The 17,921-nt window shown below is 39.8% G+C and overlaps 3 protein-coding genes across 12 annotated transcripts; 2 read left to right on the top strand and 1 right to left on the bottom strand.

Annotated features, from left to right (window-relative positions):
- Nucleotides 1-372: 372 nt before the first annotated feature.
- Sec20 (vesicle transport protein Sec20) lies at nt 373-4,275 on the top strand. Of its 5 annotated transcripts, none has more exons than XM_022842647.2 (5): nt 374-687; nt 1,462-1,550; nt 1,679-1,941; nt 2,779-2,994; nt 3,390-4,275. In XM_022842647.2, the coding sequence occupies exons 3-5, from the start codon at nt 1,687-1,689 to the stop codon at nt 3,639-3,641; spliced, it is 723 nt and encodes a 240-aa protein (XP_022698382.1). In that variant the 5' UTR covers nt 374-687; nt 1,462-1,550; nt 1,679-1,686; the 3' UTR covers nt 3,642-4,275. The 5 variants fall into 5 exon arrangements, with proteins under 5 accessions (XP_022698385.1, XP_022698386.1, XP_022698382.1 ...); XM_022842648.2 differs by having other exon boundaries at nt 374-637; XM_022842649.2 differs by lacking the exon at nt 374-687 and adding an exon at nt 725-980.
- A 1,760-nt stretch (nt 4,276-6,035) lies between these two features.
- LOC111265746 (prolyl endopeptidase) lies at nt 6,036-10,287 on the top strand. The gene is made up of 3 exons (XM_022842659.2): nt 6,036-6,277; nt 7,328-7,841; nt 8,164-10,287. The coding sequence occupies exons 1-3, from the start codon at nt 6,212-6,214 to the stop codon at nt 9,684-9,686; spliced, it is 2,103 nt and encodes a 700-aa protein (XP_022698394.1). The 5' UTR covers nt 6,036-6,211; the 3' UTR covers nt 9,687-10,287.
- Nucleotides 10,274-17,854, bottom strand: LOC111265745 (NF-X1-type zinc finger protein NFXL1). 6 transcript variants are annotated; one of them, XM_022842654.2, is made up of 5 exons: nt 17,626-17,854; nt 15,421-15,610; nt 13,318-13,565; nt 12,868-13,129; nt 10,274-12,444 (listed from the first exon to the last, which is right to left on the bottom strand). In XM_022842654.2, the coding sequence occupies exons 2-5, from the start codon at nt 15,528-15,530 to the stop codon at nt 10,452-10,454; spliced, it is 2,613 nt and encodes an 870-aa protein (XP_022698389.1). In that variant the 5' UTR covers nt 15,531-15,610; nt 17,626-17,854; the 3' UTR covers nt 10,274-10,451. The 6 variants fall into 6 exon arrangements, with proteins under 6 accessions (XP_022698389.1, XP_022698392.1, XP_022698393.1 ...); XM_022842657.2 differs by having other exon boundaries at nt 15,421-15,531; nt 17,626-17,853; XM_022842658.2 differs by lacking the exon at nt 17,626-17,854 and adding an exon at nt 16,498-16,777 and having other exon boundaries at nt 15,421-15,531.
- Nucleotides 17,855-17,921: the final 67 nt, after the last annotated feature.

Here is a 17,921-nt window from a genome sequence, read left to right on the forward strand (position 1 = left end):
TACAACATAATAAAAATAGAAAACGAATTATTGCACTTATTAAATAAATAAGTGAAATCCGACTGAATGAATCCGATACCAGAATATGTCAATGTATTATTATAACACTGGTTATAGCATAATACAGTTTATACAAAGGCACGTCAAAAATTAATGACGATCGAATAAAACAAAGTACTCCTAAAATATATTACCAACCATAACCAGCTGTGCTTACAAATACCCATCTGTATGTGTATTTAATTATTTTATGTGTTTCTCTATCCTTCTAGTCATTTATAGCTTTTACCTACCACGCCACCCCCTCCTAAGCGTAGAGCTCATTGAGCCTCCACCAAAAACTAGATCCAGTCGGTGTCGCCGCGCTCAGCTGTATTTCGAGTGTTTCGAAGGGTTCAGTTTGTTGTTTTCCCAATTCGAGGGGGTAAACCGAAACTCCAGCTGGCGAGCACATAAAAACAAATTTGCTGATCAAGTCTAGCTGCAAAGTAGCTCCACAATTCCGTCACCTGTCCATGCCGAGTCAGCACCTGCTTTCGTAATAACTGGATTTTACAGTGGAAAAACTTTTCGTTAATTAGCTTGAAGACAACGTGTAACGGTCGAAATTCTACCTAAAACCACTATTCCAATGTTGGTATGTCCAGTTCTAGTAGAACGAGATCATATGTTCGGCCCTATTGTGGGGTAAGCTAGAAGGTCATTTTTTTATTTAAATATTTTAGTTTAAAAAAAAGGCTACTACTTTTTTCGGATGTTTTCTTTCTCAAAACTCCCTACCGATTGTCATTAGTCGATTGGTTGTGAATGTAATAGGCGGAAAATGAATGGTCACTTAGATCGTGGACTCAGTTTGGTATAACAATATTGCGTGACGAAGTGACGACAGTATGATTGGTTTTGAGTGTGTTATAATGAACTTAACTCAAGATAAGCTATAATGGAATATTGTATGGATGGACATTGTGCGCTTTGATTAGGTTCGTAAATTCATGTTATGTCATAAAAATCGGCAAATATTTGACCTTCCACTCTATGCATAGACAACAGCGAAATCATATAAAATTCCCTGTAAACTAAGAGCCACGTATACAGCAAATGCGCAAAAAAAAATTTAGAATAAATCAATTTGATGGCATCAGAGTTAACGTAAACAACCGACGTTACTTGCCGTCGGCTTTTTGCCCCCTCCGAAACTCCCTTTATAACCCAGTAGTATCCGAATTTATCATTATATAATAATCGATTATTGTCATCGACGCAATAGCTGAGCATTTATAAAGGCTTCGCATATGGCCAGAGGCGAAATCAAATATAAGCGACAAATTACTATGCATTACTTTAGCATACTAGTAGCGAGACTAGTCGACGCGATCGAACGAGGAAACTCATCTAGCTCTTAAAATAGCACTTTCAGTGGAAATCTTGTTAAAGTAGCTTTGAACCTGTTTCCGATTTCAGTAACATGTACTCGACCTGACTCCGACTTTCATGCCCGTCGAATGAATAAGTCTTTTCAGAACAACTGAAACCGGAAACATCAGTTGACGGTAATATTGTTTACTGTATACCCACACTCTAGGTTTGGATTGACTATCGTTGAAGATAAACGTTTAGGTTAAGGTAAATGGTTTAATGAAATTCTATTTAATTTAACACCCCATTAATGTGCTTATAGAGTTCGTCATGGCATCCCCAGTCGGGCTGCAAAAGAAGCTGGTCTCGGTCGATGTCCGAGTGAAAAAATTAACCCTTGATGTCAAAAGGTGCGATAAAGCTAATGTTTTGGCTTTACGGACCCGGGAGGCATCTGAATCATTGCTAGAAATGGCGTCGATGATACGTGAGGTCGAAACACTGGCCAGGGCAGCGGGTAGAAACGAAAGGGATGACATGAACAACTTGGTTGAGACCTACTGGACAATGATGCGCGAAAACCAGGTATATAGTTAGTTTATATTGAGTGGTCATTCTTCTAGCTAAATGGCGGCTTTGAAGTCACGTATCATTTCATGTAATATTAATTCAGGCAAATAAGTTTTGCTGTCATTTTGAAACTAATTTGGCAGCAGCAGAGGTGCTAAAATTGTCGGGATGGTTTCAATCAGAATTAAAACGGAACGTTTTGAAGATGAGTGAAATTTGTGCATTTCGTTTGCAACGGAAGTAACCCTGTTCTAAAGCACTTAGTCACAAGAAATGAAAAGTGCGTCACACACGACAATAATTTACGAAGAAGATCACGGTCAAAGTGAAGGAAAGCTTCAAAATTTGTGGCGAAGTTTGAACTGAAAGGATGACGTCTTTCACCATAACAACACACAATACCCGACAAAAAGCTGCCCAGAAACAACAGAAACTCTGCCGTGACGAGATCATGATGTCACTAAAGTGGCAGATAACCATCAGTCTTTCCACTGACACATATTTAGCTTAGTAACATTGTTTTAAAATATAAACAATATTTGCTTCAATTTTCTTTTAAAAAAACATCAATATTATTCCAGTCCTCTATATAACTGAGCGGTGCTCATCAGTGTATTGTTCACTTAAGAGCAGGAGGTCTGGTCGTCTTCTAAAGCTGCCTTGTGTACCTGAGTCGCATAATAAACATGTTCGCTACAGTGTTTAAGACTTTTTGATACACACATGAACGTGTACAAATGATCTTTCTAGTTAATTTTTGCTCTTACGTAACCGTGATATCAATGATTTACTATATCTGCCGAAGGATAAATGTACAAAAAATGACGAAAAACAAATTGTGTTCAACTGAAGACTGCACTGCGAAAGGCCATCGTGGGTGCCCAACACTCGATTGATCGACTCCATCGAACTGAGCTGTTCCGCAGTGAAGAAAGGAGTATAGAAAACGAACAGGGCAAATCGGCCGGAATCCGGCGCAGGGGCAAAATGGAGAAAGAATCACTTGTAAGACACTCGGCCAGTGTTACGGATAGCTTGCTAGGCATCTCACGTGCGATGAATGATCAGGTAAGGGGTTTAATAACAGAACGTGCAGCGCTTACATATTTTCCTTATTCTAAGGTTTTTTTCATTTTATTCAACATCAGCCTTAGTTGGCTTCAACTATGAGAGCGCATGAGTTAATCGTAGCAGCAATTATTCATTCATTACACTGGCATGTCGGTTAGGCAAGCTAATTTATTTTAGCCTAAAAACGATACACAGTGTTACACATAAACTGAGTTTATGCAAGACAATACAGTATAACTATATACCGTTAGTCCTGTTACATCCGTTTTTGTTGACATAGGTCCAATACTCAATACAATGCACGAGTTACTCCTTTCATGTCATCCGTATTCACCTCAGTAAGTGTGCGGTTATGTTTAATATACCCTATCTTTACTGAATCCACATTACAGGTAACATCTTCGAGCGCCACTATCGAACATCTGGTGGACAGTTCGGCAACAATTATCGAAAGCGGTCAGGAAGCTACCAAAATGAACCAAGAAATTCAGCACTCATCAAAACTTCTGACGAAGTACGATCGGCGAGAAACAACTGATAAAATCCTGATTTTTTTTAGTTTTTTGTTCTTTTTCGCCTGCGTTCTTTACGTCCTTAAAAAACGAGCCGGTATTCCATTCTCGTGGCTGTATATGTTTATCTGAAGAAAATTTTTCGAAGGACCGGCAGCTGAAATTTTCACTGCCGCAAGGACAAGTCCTCCTTAGGCCTCGTCTCCATCGGTCGAATGATATAGTTATGTATTGTCCTGTTCAGCTGGGTGATAATGTGCCTAATGAAGTATTATATGAATTGTGCTGCGATGTAAAGTGATGCTAGTTGCATTTATTTTACATAATGTAAGCCTGTCATTTCGTGTGGTCAAGAAACCCCTTTCCTTTAGAGGTTAGGCAACTTTCAGGAGAAAATATATGTGAATTGATTTGACGAATTTGAATATGGATTTGTCTGTACAACTGTTATTAAATGGATCGGTGCTGTTAATGTGACTTTATCTGTTCATCCCGACAAGAGATGTTCTGATATACGGAGAAAAAACATCCGCTTTTAGTTTGTATATAATTGGAAAGACACCGTGGGATATGTGTACATTTGATGATAAAAACAAGTGCAATTTCATAAAAGTCAATGGACACGGAAGCGTGTAGCCCGATGTTTCGATGCACGTGTCTCTTCTTAAAACATTTAATATAACAAAGGTTCGTACATACGCTAAGTGTTATATGCATTTGAATCCAATATTATAAAGTAAACTAATTTACTGTTTGATAAAATCGACGGTTTGTCAGTAATTCCTGTTAATATCTCCTTACTAAAGTAGGTCTGTCCAATTTAGCAAGCTCTATTGAGGGTGAAAACCCTTTCGGGCATCGGGTGGTATGAAAGGCAGCAAGCTGCTGTCACTAAGCCCTTCGCCGCTGATATACAGAGTATATATACATATATATATATATAATATACAGAGATAGAAAATGAAGCTAACTGATTACGTTTAGGTAAGCAACAAACATCTTCCTTATTACCCTCTAGTTTTTCCACCTACCCTACATATCTGCTACCTTGAGGTAAGTTAGAGACGGTACGAAATGGTATGTTGTTAGAAACGTATTAGCTGATTATCATGTCTTTCATTTTTATTCATTTTTAAAGCTTACGTTTTCTGTTTCTCCTGAGTTGAGTGGGTCGGATACACAACAAAGAAACAGTGTCTAATGGAAAAATGTCCAGGCCATCAAACTTACAACGATGGGTCAGATGTAATAAGGTTCTTCCACATTCCGCCTCTGTATCCAATTTAGAAATTTAGAAGTTGCATGTTGCTTCGACTAAATGACACATATCTGGTTGAGTTAGTCAAGTGGTATTCCAGATTCTATTTATTTCGACATGGCTAAAGTTATATTTACGAATAATGTAAATGCGGTATTATTCTCTTATAAAAAGAAGGATGATCCAAAACAAGGTGTCTTCGTTTGCGTTGATCTACTTAGTGATGTATATATATAGTTAGTAATTCTCATAGAGCGATTTTTAGTTCTATAGATTTGTGTTGCTGGACGTTTCTATTTCGAAAAGATGTTTGATTTTTGGGCGTACAGATTCGTTTAAAATTAAGAGCATTATAGAAATACGAGTACGCACAAACATTACTATTAATTATGATATTATTCAATTACTGGCATATAGGTAATTTGTGTTTCCTGTTCAGCTTTTTTAAAACACAAAGTTTAGAAACGGGAGAAACTAGATGGGCTATGGGTAGGTGGAGCTCTCAGAATTACCAATATAACACGCATTCATAGCGCAAAACCAGCTTCAGACTACGCTTCAAAGCAACATATAAATAGCATAAAATTATGCCAGCGACGTTACCTTATTCTATGCAGGCCATGAGCTGCGGTTTTTACTTTTACTATATAAAACGATTTGTTATTAAAATAATGGTTTGGTGTGGAATCGACTATACTTACCTATATAGATGGCAAAAAAGATCATACCGTAGATAAATCATTTATTTCCTTTAATAGCAGTGCTATTTGATGAGAAATGATGGTCCGGCATTACATACAGTTCCTAGATATTACATGTATATAGTATATATACTGTATATATGTATATTGTATGTATAACACAACCTTTCAAATGCTTTTCTAAAATTATCAGAAGACTTTCGCTGTGTTTCTAGTAGCAGCGACAGATCTCTAAAAATAAAAAGAAAAACTTAACCTCACCATTGCAGCCTGGAACAAATTTCAGAGCTAACATTATCTAAGTACTAATCTCAGATGGAACCCTCTCGCCGTACCTTTTTCGAAAGTTATCAGAACATATTCCATGACACAACAATAATAAACTCTGTTAATTGATACATTCATTCTCAACATTAACCATAATTACCGCTAGCGAAAAAAAAAACGTTACACATTATATATATATATAGCCGTGTCTGAGAATATATGGAAACCGAAGTAACGAATTTGCGCCACGCTGTTTAGTGGAGATTCTTGTTTATGTTGTCCTAGGTAGAGGGCGTTGTCGGCATAAGACTGTCGCTTGTATGAGAAGAGCTGCGTTCCCGCTAGCGATTATAAATCGGACACCGCGTCGGGCTCTCCCCGTGGGGCTATAAAAGTTGCACTCTGTTGTAAGTGTAAGGCAGTCGTCATTGCTGTCAGTTCACACAAATTTTAGGTACTTGAGTTCGTTATCGACCATGACTAATTTCAAATACCCAATCGCACGCCGGGCCGACGTGAAGGACTGCCTCCATGGAAAAATGGTACGTTTTACACAATTCTTAATACGCACAGCTAGAGTTTTAGGTACTATAATAATAACTGAGAAATATTGCAATCTGTGCAGTTAGTTATTGAATCACACTCTTAGAAGTAAATCGCTTGATGTTGTCCGCAAAGCAGGATCAAAGCTTTTCAAAAATTTTCAGGATATCATGAGCTAACCAACATTGAACACGTTCGAATCAGCTGTTTAACATACGACACAAAAAAAATTAGTTGCTTCGAGCGGTTTAAATTCTTTAGCTACGAAATTTCCCTCATTTATAGCTAATATTTGTTTGATAAAGCAAAGATTGATAAAATGGGTGAAATGAATCCGAAGTTTGAATATGGTGCTGAAAAATAAGAATTATATGTGTCGTTACGGATTGGATCTTAGGAAATGAATTGCTTTTTTTTTATCGCGAATTGCTTGTTCGATTCAAGTGTTAGAATAGAATTAACATGATCCTAGCTGCATTCATAGTTAGGAAACAACTATATGACAAATATTATGGTAATTCTAATTCATTTATCAATCTTATTAAGCTTATTCATGTTTGGAACCCTCATTGAGAAATATAGCATGAGTCATTGCAATTGAAAGAGAAGATGGCTATTTATGTGTTTCATCTGGAGCAGCCGAATGCCTGTTTTGCAGAAAGTAACACTAAATATTCACATTTGAAGGATAACTTTAGTCTTGTGGTCTAATGGAATTTTACGATAGGATCGCTTTCCATGTTTCAATGGTATTGGCGAGATACGCGGTCAATAAGCAAACACGTTAACATTGCAGTACTACAAAATTTTTTTTCATGAAGAAAGCGGTTTTTTCTAATAATTTCATGATGACTACCCAGCATATCTCAACTTAAAGTATAGGTGAAAAAAACAGCAGAGCACTTACCAAAGTCGGTCAGTTAGCCTAATTTTCACTCCGATGATATATATATATACATACTCTGTATATGAGCGGCAAAATAGCTCAGTGACAGCAGCGTAACGTATCGCGCACTACCCGATGCTCAAATTGTGTTTTCTATTTACAGATTGAAGATCCATACCGATGGATGGAAGACCCTGACGCCGCCGAGACTAAGGCTTTTATTGAAGCCCAGAATGAGATCACGAAGGAATACCTACAGGATTGTCCCTACCGGGACCAGATACGGCAAAAGCTTACTGAGCTCTGGAATTACCCTAAGTGCACTACTCCGTACAGGAGAGGCAACTATTATTACTACTATCATAATGATGGACTACAAAATCAGTATGTATTATACCGTAAAAAGCAACTCAATGCTCAGCCGGAAGTATTTGTCGATCCCAACCTGTTGTCTGAAGACGGCACAATCTCGTTAGGAGAAACTGCTTTCTCGGAGGAGGGTACGTACTTCTGCTACGGCCAATCAGAACAAGGATCTGACTGGGCGACACTCTACATCAAAGACGTGAAAACTAAAAAAGATCTCCCGGAGAAACTAGAGAGGTTTCGCTACTCTTGTGTGGCCTGGACCAAGGACGACAAAGGATTCTTCTACGGACAATTTCCCGATTTCACAGGTGGATTTTATTAAAATAATGTAAAAATATAATAAAAATAATTAAAATAAAATAAAAATAATGTAGCAAATATGTATCGGAACTACCAATTCTATTGCCTGTATCGAAATTACCAATTCTATTGCCATTGTTTTAACTTCCCGTTTTAAGTTCCCGAAATATTTGCTATCCTAAATAAACAATGGGTAAAAAAGCGTTTATAGACGTCGCACTTTCAGATTGTTCTTGAAAAGAGTAAAACAGGCAAGAGTAATCCATAATTTCATGTCGAAACGAATTTTCCATAATTTCATGTAGAAACGAATTTTTTACATGTATTCAGGAAAGATGTCTGGGACGGAAGCCAAGGTTGCTGAAAACCAGAAGTTGTTCTATCATCGTTTATACACGTCACAAGAAGAGGACTTACTTTGCGTTGAGTTTCCTGAACAACCACAGTGGTTGATGTCGCCCTCGGTGTCAGAGTGTGGCAAATACCTCATTCTTACCGTCAGCGAATCATGCAAGGATAACCAGATATATGTTGCCGATATTTCCGCGGGTGTCAACGGGGTCGTGGATCTCACATGTGTTTATGGGACGTTCGACTGCACATTCGAGTATATCACTAACGATAACAGTATTTTCTATTTTCGCACGAATAAGAATCGACCAAATTACGGTGTTATTAAGTTGGACATCAAGAAGCCAGATGAATGGTTAGATGTGGTTCCAAACCACGAAAAGGATGTAATCGACTGGGTGGACTGTGCAGATGGAAATAAACTTATTGTCGCCTATATGAAAGATGTGGTTAGTGTGATCAATGTCCATGAGCTTCAAAGTGGGAAGTTCCTGCAAACACTTCCTTTCGATGTTGGTACTATTGAAGGAATGTCAGGCAAACGAAAATACTCCGAGACCTTCTTTAAATTCGAATCGTTCAACACGCCCGGCATCATCTATCGATGCGAAATTGACAAGGCGCCAAAAGCCTGTCTGGAAGAGCAAAATCGACTCAAGCTCACTGGCCTGTTGACAACTGACGACCCTGTTGTCAAGCAAGTTTTCTATGAAAGTAAGGATGGCACGAAAGTGCCTATGTTTATTTTGCGTGACAAGGACGCTCGCCTCGATGGAAACTCCCCATGCCTTTTGTACGTGTACGGCGGGTTCAATTCTGCTATACAGCCATATTTCTCGGTGTTCCGGATGATGCTGGTGAAAGTACTGGGCTTTACGGTAGCCGTTGCTAATGTCAGGGGAGGCGGTGAATACGGCGAAAAGTGGCATAATGCAGGCAGGTTGAAGAACAAGCAAAACACGTTCGATGATGTACATGCCGCGGCAAAATACCTTGCGGATAATGGCTACACGAAAAGTAGTCGACTAGTACTGATGGGTGCTTCCAACGGCGGAATGGTTACGGCAGTTTGTATCAATCAACGACCAGAGCTTTTCGGTGCCGCTGTCGCAATGGTGCCGGTTACGGATATGTTTCGCTTCCACAAGTTTACTGTCGGCGCTCATTGGGCCTCGGATTACGGGAATCCCGACGTGGCTAGCGATTTTGATGTTCAATTTGCTTACTCGCCTCTTCACAATATACCGACAAACGTTGAGAACTATCCGGCCCTTTTAGTGACGACAGCGGACCATGACGATCGAGTAGTGCCGTCGCATTCATTGAAGTACATAGCTGAAATTCAACATCGGCTAGGGGCTAAAAACAAGAATCCCCTCTTGGCCTTCATCGGCACTAAGGCTGGTCACGGCGGGGGCAAACCGACGACAAAAATTATCGAAGAGCTGGTTAATATCACATGCTTCTTATACAAACAGTTAGACCTGAAGTATAGCAAATAAAACTCTGATCTGCTGTATTCAGTTGAAAAATGCATTAGGGAGATGCTGTCTAAAAGAAACGGCAGTTTCAAAAAAATGGCAACCAGTTATGGATCAATGCTTCCTATCGGTTTCAATGTGATTAATATGGAGGAACTCAGTATTTAACATGACAAATAATCTATAACAATTATGAAATTGTTGATTCAAAAATTACAATGCGTACTATTTTTTGAGTGATTTTTTAGTGCTGCCATTGTTTAGTGAAACAGATGCGTAAAATCGAAAGATACCGTATTTAGTGCTGCCATTGCTTAGTGAAACCGATGCATAAAAAGTGCTGCCATATTGCTTAGTGAAACCGATGCGTAAAATCAAAAATAGGTTAGTTGAAGACCCTGTGGAGCTGTTGAAGACCCTATGGAGCTATTCAAAGCCGTTGAAGACCCTGTGGAGGTGTTGAAGACCATATGGAGCTATTCAAAGCCGTTGTTCGTCAATCTTTAACTGTATGTTACATGTTGTATGTACGCATGCACATCGGTATATATTTAAAATTCTTTGAAGTCTTTGACTAGCCCCACATGTACAATACAATTTTGTAAAAGTCGTATTTACTATATATTCGGGTTTTTATTTTCGTAATAGTAGTAACAGTCATAATTACAGTTAGTAAAATTATAAAAAAACATCTTGTAGACAACCCAGATTATTACATCGGGGCACTCATATATTTTACACAGTGATACACATACGTGATTACGTGATTCGTCTGTTCTTTATAGTCTAAACAGCTAACCAGTTCTTGAGTATAACAGCAAGCACAACGATAGACAGCGTACTTAACGCAAGTGGAAGTGCGATGTTGATGTCCCTTGGAATTTTCTCCTCCTCATCATCATTAACCCTGCGTTTTCGTTTTTTCTTCCGGTCCCCAAGAACTCGTTCTAACTTGCACGCATTTCGTTCAGCTTCCTGTTTGGCAATACGCTCCTCGTCGACAAGACGCTTCTCACTTACGATGCGCTTGCACTCCCCGTCGCATTTGAGCTTAGTCGTTTTACCTTCGCCGCCCGCACAATCCACCTCTTGTTTGATTCGTTTACAGGTGCAGTAAACTGTCACTTTTTTCTTGCAGTTCTGCGCCTCAGGACATCGGTCCGGATGACACTTTAGAAAGCAGCGATGTCCACAGTCGAGATTGCGGCCGCAACGCTGCCCACACGACTTCGACGCCTCTCGCACATCATCTGGCAGGGCACACCATTCTTTACAGGGCTTTACCGTTGTCGAATTTCCACAGTAACATCGAAACTGTACATACTGATTGCATGGGGCACAGTCACCTGAGTGACAGTGCTTGCCACACAAATGTATACAATCTTTTGGACGTCCTTTTGTTGGGCATCTCTGGCCGCAGTCTAGAGCGCAGTTAAAGCCAGCAAGATGCGGCTCTCGGGGGTCGATGACTTCGTGACACTGAAGGGTGCACGTGTGGTTTCCGCACGGCAGAAGTCGACCGCACAATCTCCCACATGATTGAAGTTTTGCCGCATGACAGGGTAACTCCGCAACTCCATGCCCTCCAAGACAGTCAACTGCAACGAGAACGTTACATGGAGCGCATGGCTTATTAACAAGGTCCCAGTAAGGTAGTGGCTGAGGCTCCCATGGACCTCTAGGCTTCTCCTTAGATACGACTTTCGTCAGTACTGCGCTATGACACTTCTCTGGGCAGTTATGGCCGCACGCAAGCGTTTTATCGCAGACGATAGCACAGGAAGGACAACGTCCGCTATGGCAATAATGCTTCGAGCGTTTTGGATGGTGACAGTCTGGAGGATGCTCACAAAGCTCGCGGCATACTACTCGGGCATCCTTCATATTTGTTCCACACGGAAACGTCCCAGTAGTTTTGCCACACGGACAGGTCTTGTGTTTCTGTTCACGGCACGGATAACATGGGCCTCGATGACAAACAGACTGACATTTGTGATTTCCACACTGAAGCTTACGGTTGCAGAGAACTGTACATGGTGGACACTCTTCACTAGGCGGACAGCATTTCCGATTGCAGATATGGCCGCATGGTTTTTGACGACCGCACTTTGAGTCGCATGTAAAATCTTTCCCACACTGCAGCTGACGATTTTTGGCGCCACAACGGCACGACTTCGTTACAAGTTCAGAACATGTGGGGCAATCATTTTCGTGACATCGTTCCCAGCAACGGTGCATACCACAGCTAAGCATCTTTTCGCATGTGTTGAGACAGGTAGGAACCTTCAGTTGTGTACAGCTAAGGTCGATGTGTTTCGTCCGCCCACAAGGACATGAACGAGGTCTCGATTGAGGGCAGACACCGCAGTCGCCCTCTTTGTGACACATCTCTTGACATTCATGGTTACCACAGTTGAGCTGGCGCCGGCAGATTTTCTGACATTTCCATACCCCTTCTTGGCAGCGAACTTTCATCGTTTTACTTCCACAATTACATTTCCGGATGCTCTCGACGCTACACGGTGGACACGGGCCGGCATGACACTTTTGAGGGCATTGATGTAATCCACACGCTAAAAGTTGGCCACAGGACGCAAGGCACGACCATTGCTTTTGCGAACACCGTCGTATAGTTGATGTTTTCTTACAAAAACAGGATGCCTGTATTGTTTTAGGGCAAGCAGGACATGCACCCGGGTGACAAAGAAGGGTGCAGTGATGACCGCATTTTGGTCGCAGATCGCGCCCACATATAGAGCCACATGAGTGGGGACAAATCCTGTAAATGAGAGCCGCTTATGAGATCAAACATTCCCAATTTGTGTAGAGTAGTACAAAGTAGGGAACTGCACGTCCTTCACAGAATAATTAGTTTTGTCCATTTATGGCAGCCAAATTAACTTATCCTGGACATATACAGGATATGTCCTTAAATATGTATATATATATATATATATATATTCCAAACCCACAATGAGCTAAGAATCATAGATTCTTAATACCGTTTTTCTGATAAAGGTGGTAAATAAAAAGAGATATATTACTAAGATACTAGATATATTAGTTTAATTAGTCTAATTCCCCACGATAGAGGTTCATAGAAAAAAACAACAAACTAAAAATAAATCTACGGTTTTTAAGATAACTGCAAGCTATTTTCTACGAGCACGATAATATTCTCACAGCTTTTCGCAGTACAGACCATTTATCGAATTTCGGATCACGTTCTTTTCCACAGAAGCATTCATAATGGTTAGACACAGTGTGATAGTCCGCTCTGCAATTAGGACAGGACCATGCCTCTCTGGTGGAGACATTTTCTCCAGGCTTTGCTTGTGGATACAAAGAATCTTTGGCCCATTTATTTACGCAGTCAAGATGCAAGATCTGATAACAACTGGTACAACTCCACGTTGCTTCCTGATGTCGAACGTTCTCAATGCAAATGACACACGTAATGCTCCCTGCACGTTTGATGAAATCAAATCAGTAGAACATAAACTGTTTATTAGCAACGGTCGCGTACTAGCAAATAAAAATTGTATACCCACACGTGGCATCCCAGCAGATTTGTGTAGTTATTGCTCTATCCGCTAACTCTATATAACGCATATACTCTTGCTGTGCCTAAGAGAACAAACTAAATGCCTACCTGCAAGCAGCGCCGACATAACATCCCGACTGTTTTCTTTTTCTCCAGCGTATCCTTGAGTAATTCTGTCAAGAATTGCATTACGTTCGATATCTTCGTCCGGTTCGGCTTCATGAATCTCATAGAGGTCTTTCATCTTTTCCAGTTGAAGGCGAGTCTGTTCTTGTATTATAGCGCATGCCCGTTCAAACTGGACGTTTGAGGAGTCAAGCTCTGTTGGCTGTCGTGATGCTGTCTTCTGCGCCATTCTGAAAGGACAATAAGAACATTGTAATCAATCAAATGCAACATGTAGAGGCCTAAATTAGACATTTTTTGTCCTATGAATCAAGAAAATGAAGTGAAATCGACAGCCAATGTCGATCGATTCTTTTTAGTATAATAATATCAATACTACTGACACATATTGTTATTAATGCTAAGCTAGTCGTAGTTATAGGGTTACGCGTTCCCCCCAGGAAAGCTGTGATTTTCGCTCTGATGTTATCTGTTAGGCTTTTCTTTAATCCGTTGTTGATTCATTTTGCCCCAACATGTAATGACTGGAAGCCGAATTATTAGAAACATGCAAATTAAATGAGCCTATGATCGAAGTTTGTACATTTCATGCTAATGTATTATGTAACCCACACTAGAAGTACCTGTAACCGCCGCGTCCTATACTAAAGGCTCGCATTTCGTTTCTTATCGCTGTTAATAGGGCCCTCGAGTTATTTTCGCTGTGGATTAAATGGCTCCAACGCAACTTATACCCATTTCTGTATGAACGCTTTGCTTGAAATGCCATTGAGGGCGTCGTTTCGTTTCTGGTTTAGTCCGACTAATATTGTGTAACTTAATGTGTATGTGTGTGTGTTAACCAAATTCGTCTGCAGTCCAATGCAGATGTATCTCATTATCAGAAGGCTTCGCCTTAGCATCTGGTACTCTCTTTTGCATGCGACTTCGCCTACGCACCACAGGCGTAGGATGATGAGGCTGGACGATAAAGCGAAGGTAGTTGCTGTGCAATGGCCTTTGCAGAAAGACCAGAAAAAGTAGCCTGATTTTATCTTTCGTCGAGATTGGCATTGACAGAACACTTCCTAAGAGTTTTGGCTATCTGCCATTTGCCATCCATGTCTAGGGTCTCTTAAGAGAAAATGAACATACAAGAGTTGCACGGAGGACTCATGTAACTCTACGAAGTTCCGTGGCGTGTTGAAGAAAGAAATTTGTTTGATGCTTTGCAGAATGCTTCATTCTCACGATTAATCTGAAACCGTTCGTTTATCAAAGTTGGATCGATCATTCATGGCAGATTTCTGCTGTCCCTAAGACGTCCAGTTCCAAATAGTCTGTGAAAATTCGTGTCTATAAGTACATCCGAATACTATAAAACAGTAACCTCCTGCTTTTTCTTCAACAATTGCTCATACGGCGCGCTGTAAATTTATTGCAGTACCTGAACGCTACGCTAAATGTTGCATACTTTTACAAGAATAGCTATCTTTAACGACAATCTCCCTTAGCATGCGATATGGCGATCGCGCTGGAGCTCATGTTTCATTCAGAAATCTCTGTAGATTATGCTAAATGAGCTAGGTCTCCATAAACACTTTGTAAAAGGAAAGAATCTCGTTGTGTATCGAAGTTTCGGCCAGCCTTTAGCCAAAGCAGATGGTTGAAGTTTAAATGGAGAAAAGTAGTTTGGAAGATGCTACCAACCTTTATATTCTGTTGCTTAAACGCCCTCCTGTGAACATTTTTAAACCTCCTCCTGTAGGCTCATCCCGCATATGTCTAAAAGTTAGGTCAGACAGTATACTAAACGCAAAACAGCACTTCTCGGTACTGTACGTTTTGTGGTTTGCCAAAGGAACCAGATGTTAACTACAGATTATAACACCTTATCAGAATACTAATAGTCTCATACTGAGAAAACCCGCCAGCCGTGCAGCGTCATCAGTAAAAATAATGGCAAGGAAAGTACACCTCTGATGCGACGTACAAGCTCCTTGATATTATCGAAGCGTTCCCGAATTTAATTTTAAGTTGATTTTCACGTTCGGTTTTTTACAATGAAAGAAGGATTAAATGTATTTGTTTGATGTTCACACTCACTCGTTCGTTGTTCCTTGTTCCGTAGATTCCTGCGTTCGTCGATACAGGACCGTTCTCGAAGTGCCCATCGCCAGTTCGCTAAAAGCTGTTGGTTTCCTTTTCTTACCCATGCTAATATATTAAATGAACTTGTTAAGCCATTTGATTAGCGCAAACCAATTCACTGTATTTCGTAGGTAGAACTGCAAAGCTGAAATTTGGTTCCATTATTGCTAAAGTGTAGCGTTTAAACAACAGAAAATGTAAATAATAGCGACGGCCAGCAGCATTCCCCTATCGTGCGTACTGAATCACAGTAATCTCTACATGATAGCATGGTGGGTTACACGCTGACTTGCTGATCTAAATTTAAATCCGACTGACATACTTAATTACATGTTGGCAGGCGTCAGCTGTCTAAAGTCGTGACCGGTTAGCATTTTGATTATCAGACGTAATGCATGAAAAATATTTCCAGATAAAACAATCATTAAGCTGTCTTTAGATGCCATTGTGGCGTTCTAAGCGTAGTACTATGAAATACATATTATTATGTATATTAGATATATATAATAGGTATTCTACGCAAGGAAATAAGCATATAATAAAACAGGTATACATTTACATTTGAGTTACAATTTTCCTGACATCTCAGCTTCACTCTGACGCACATTACGTACCACTTGATCGAGAGCAATGATAAATAAGCAAATAATTATTCATTTTGAAACTCAAAAGCTCTTATAGACATGTATAACATTTATCTGCAGCAATAATTTTAATAATAAGATAGTTTAACAGACACACTTGATATTCAACATCTGACGATAACTTTGGCGTCGTCTAAGTACAAACCACCTACGATGTAAAACACTACTGGTGGATATCTTATTGATAATACGTTAGTTAATAAGTTTTACCAAACGTTGCCGCTCCAGTATACCTAGGATAAGGTGAACATTTAGACCGCTTCTTTCATGGCTCACGTAACAGTCCCGTACAGCTTTTTCATCATTGACCAACAGTGTCGACGCGGTGCGATATCTGAATCGTGGTGTTAGCAGGGGTAGCTGTCGCGGAAGCCGTTATGCAACTTACTTATAAAGACTTCACCGGAAGGCGAGTAACCATCGCGACTTTTAACGTGACTCAGGTTGCCAGCAGCAATAGCAGTGAACAATGAGGTTTATATAAGAGGACGCGGCTTTCATCCGATAAAAAGTACTCATAAATCCGTAAACACCGTCAGTTTAATACTGATCATGGCTGTTGTAATTTCGGTAGTTTTCTAAGATCCGGTCAAAGTGTAATTTCAGATTTTCGAACGAATCGAAATCGAACGCAATGAATGGATTCTGGTTTGAACTACACGATCGGATATCGTCTTAGCTAACATTGTTAACAGACGAACTTCCCCCATGTGGCAAGGGTGAGCTTTTAGCCACGTCAGACCGTCTAACTACATGATGCTGCAAAGAGTGAGCAAGTTAATGAACTGACTTGTCTCTTTATTTTGATTTAATTACCTAGAGCATCGCCTTTTCAGACTGTTTTAAATATTCGAAAAATAGCTGACTAGCTGTTTTCTATAATAACTCTGAGTAAAGAAAGCTCAATTTTGTCGCACATAAAATAATAGGTGAATTAACTGTATAATAATGGTGCACTGCGTGTATTTACTCAGAACGTTCTGCTGTGTATTTTTTTGCAAGCAACAAGATTTCCTTTTGAGGTTTAGTTCAGTTGCTTAGTCAGTTGAAGGCATAACTAGAAGGATTCGCTTGACTAAATTGTCTTACTATACAAAAAGAGTTAATTGTCTCTAAACCGAATGTTCAAGTTGATTAAGTCATAGGAGTTGCATTGAAATGGCATAGCACTATAAAATGGTATTAGCAAACCTAGTTTAATTAACTTGCTGGCACGTTTGCAAGGCAAAGGTATCGCTTTAACCAGATCAACCAATTAACTAGCAATCTGCGAATGGCGTTGAAAAAACCTTAAGCCAACTGCCAAAAAGGTGCTTAAGGCCTGCCAAAAGGGTGGAACAACTAAGATTATAGGATCAATTAATAGTATATTTCTAATTTTTGTCTGACAAAAACCAATTTGTATATGTAATGGTAAACACATTTAAAATGTCGTATAAAGCATATCAATAACTAGTTATTTGGTTGCACACTCTTGTTACCTATAATCGTCATTATGATAAAATTAGTAACTAACCTTCCTTTTTTCGGTTTTCGTCATACCGTTTGTCTGCCTTAATCGCCTGTACAAACAGCTCTTTCTCGTGTCCGGAAACAAACGTGAAAAAAACGATTCTTGATTATGATTACATTGCCGTTAAGTTTAATTATTCCGACCATATGCATCGCTTTCTAAACTGTTGGAAACTCCTACTCTCATACCTTCATTTAACTGAAATTTTCTGAATGTTATAGTTTTAAAATGCGTTTTTTGGGCGGCGTATCTGTCTTGATGATGCTTTTCGTATTCGTAGTGTTTGAAAAGAGCCTGCG

This window comes from Varroa jacobsoni, unplaced genomic scaffold (assembly GCF_002532875.2).
Source record: "Varroa jacobsoni isolate VJ856 unplaced genomic scaffold, vjacob_1.0 scaffold_1003, whole genome shotgun sequence".
Classification (NCBI taxonomy): Eukaryota; Metazoa; Arthropoda; class Arachnida; order Mesostigmata; family Varroidae; genus Varroa; species Varroa jacobsoni.

Coding starts and splice junctions, on each gene's coding strand:
- Sec20 (XM_022842650.2), top strand. CDS start 1,687: ATGGCATCCCCAGTCGGGCTGCAAAAGAAGCTGGTCTCGGTCGATGTC. Junction 1,942..2,778: donor CAATGATGCGCGAAAACCAG/GTATATAGTTAG, acceptor GTTCAACTGAAG/ACTGCACTGCGAAAGGCCAT. Junction 2,995..3,389: donor CACGTGCGATGAATGATCAG/GTAAGGGGTTTA, acceptor TCCACATTACAG/GTAACATCTTCGAGCGCCAC.
- LOC111265746 (XM_022842659.2), top strand. CDS start 6,212: ATGACTAATTTCAAATACCCAATCGCACGCCGGGCCGACGTGAAGGAC. Junction 6,278..7,327: donor ACTGCCTCCATGGAAAAATG/GTACGTTTTACA, acceptor TTCTATTTACAG/ATTGAAGATCCATACCGATG. Junction 7,842..8,163: donor ACAATTTCCCGATTTCACAG/GTGGATTTTATT, acceptor ACATGTATTCAG/GAAAGATGTCTGGGACGGAA.
- LOC111265745 (XM_022842654.2), bottom strand. CDS start 15,530: ATGGGTAAGAAAAGGAAACCAACAGCTTTTAGCGAACTGGCGATGGGC. Junction 13,566..15,420: donor GAACAAGGAACAACGAACGA/GTGAGTGTGAAC, acceptor TTGTCCTTTCAG/AATGGCGCAGAAGACAGCAT. Junction 13,130..13,317: donor TATGTCGGCGCTGCTTGCAG/GTAGGCATTTAG, acceptor TCAAACGTGCAG/GGAGCATTACGTGTGTCATT.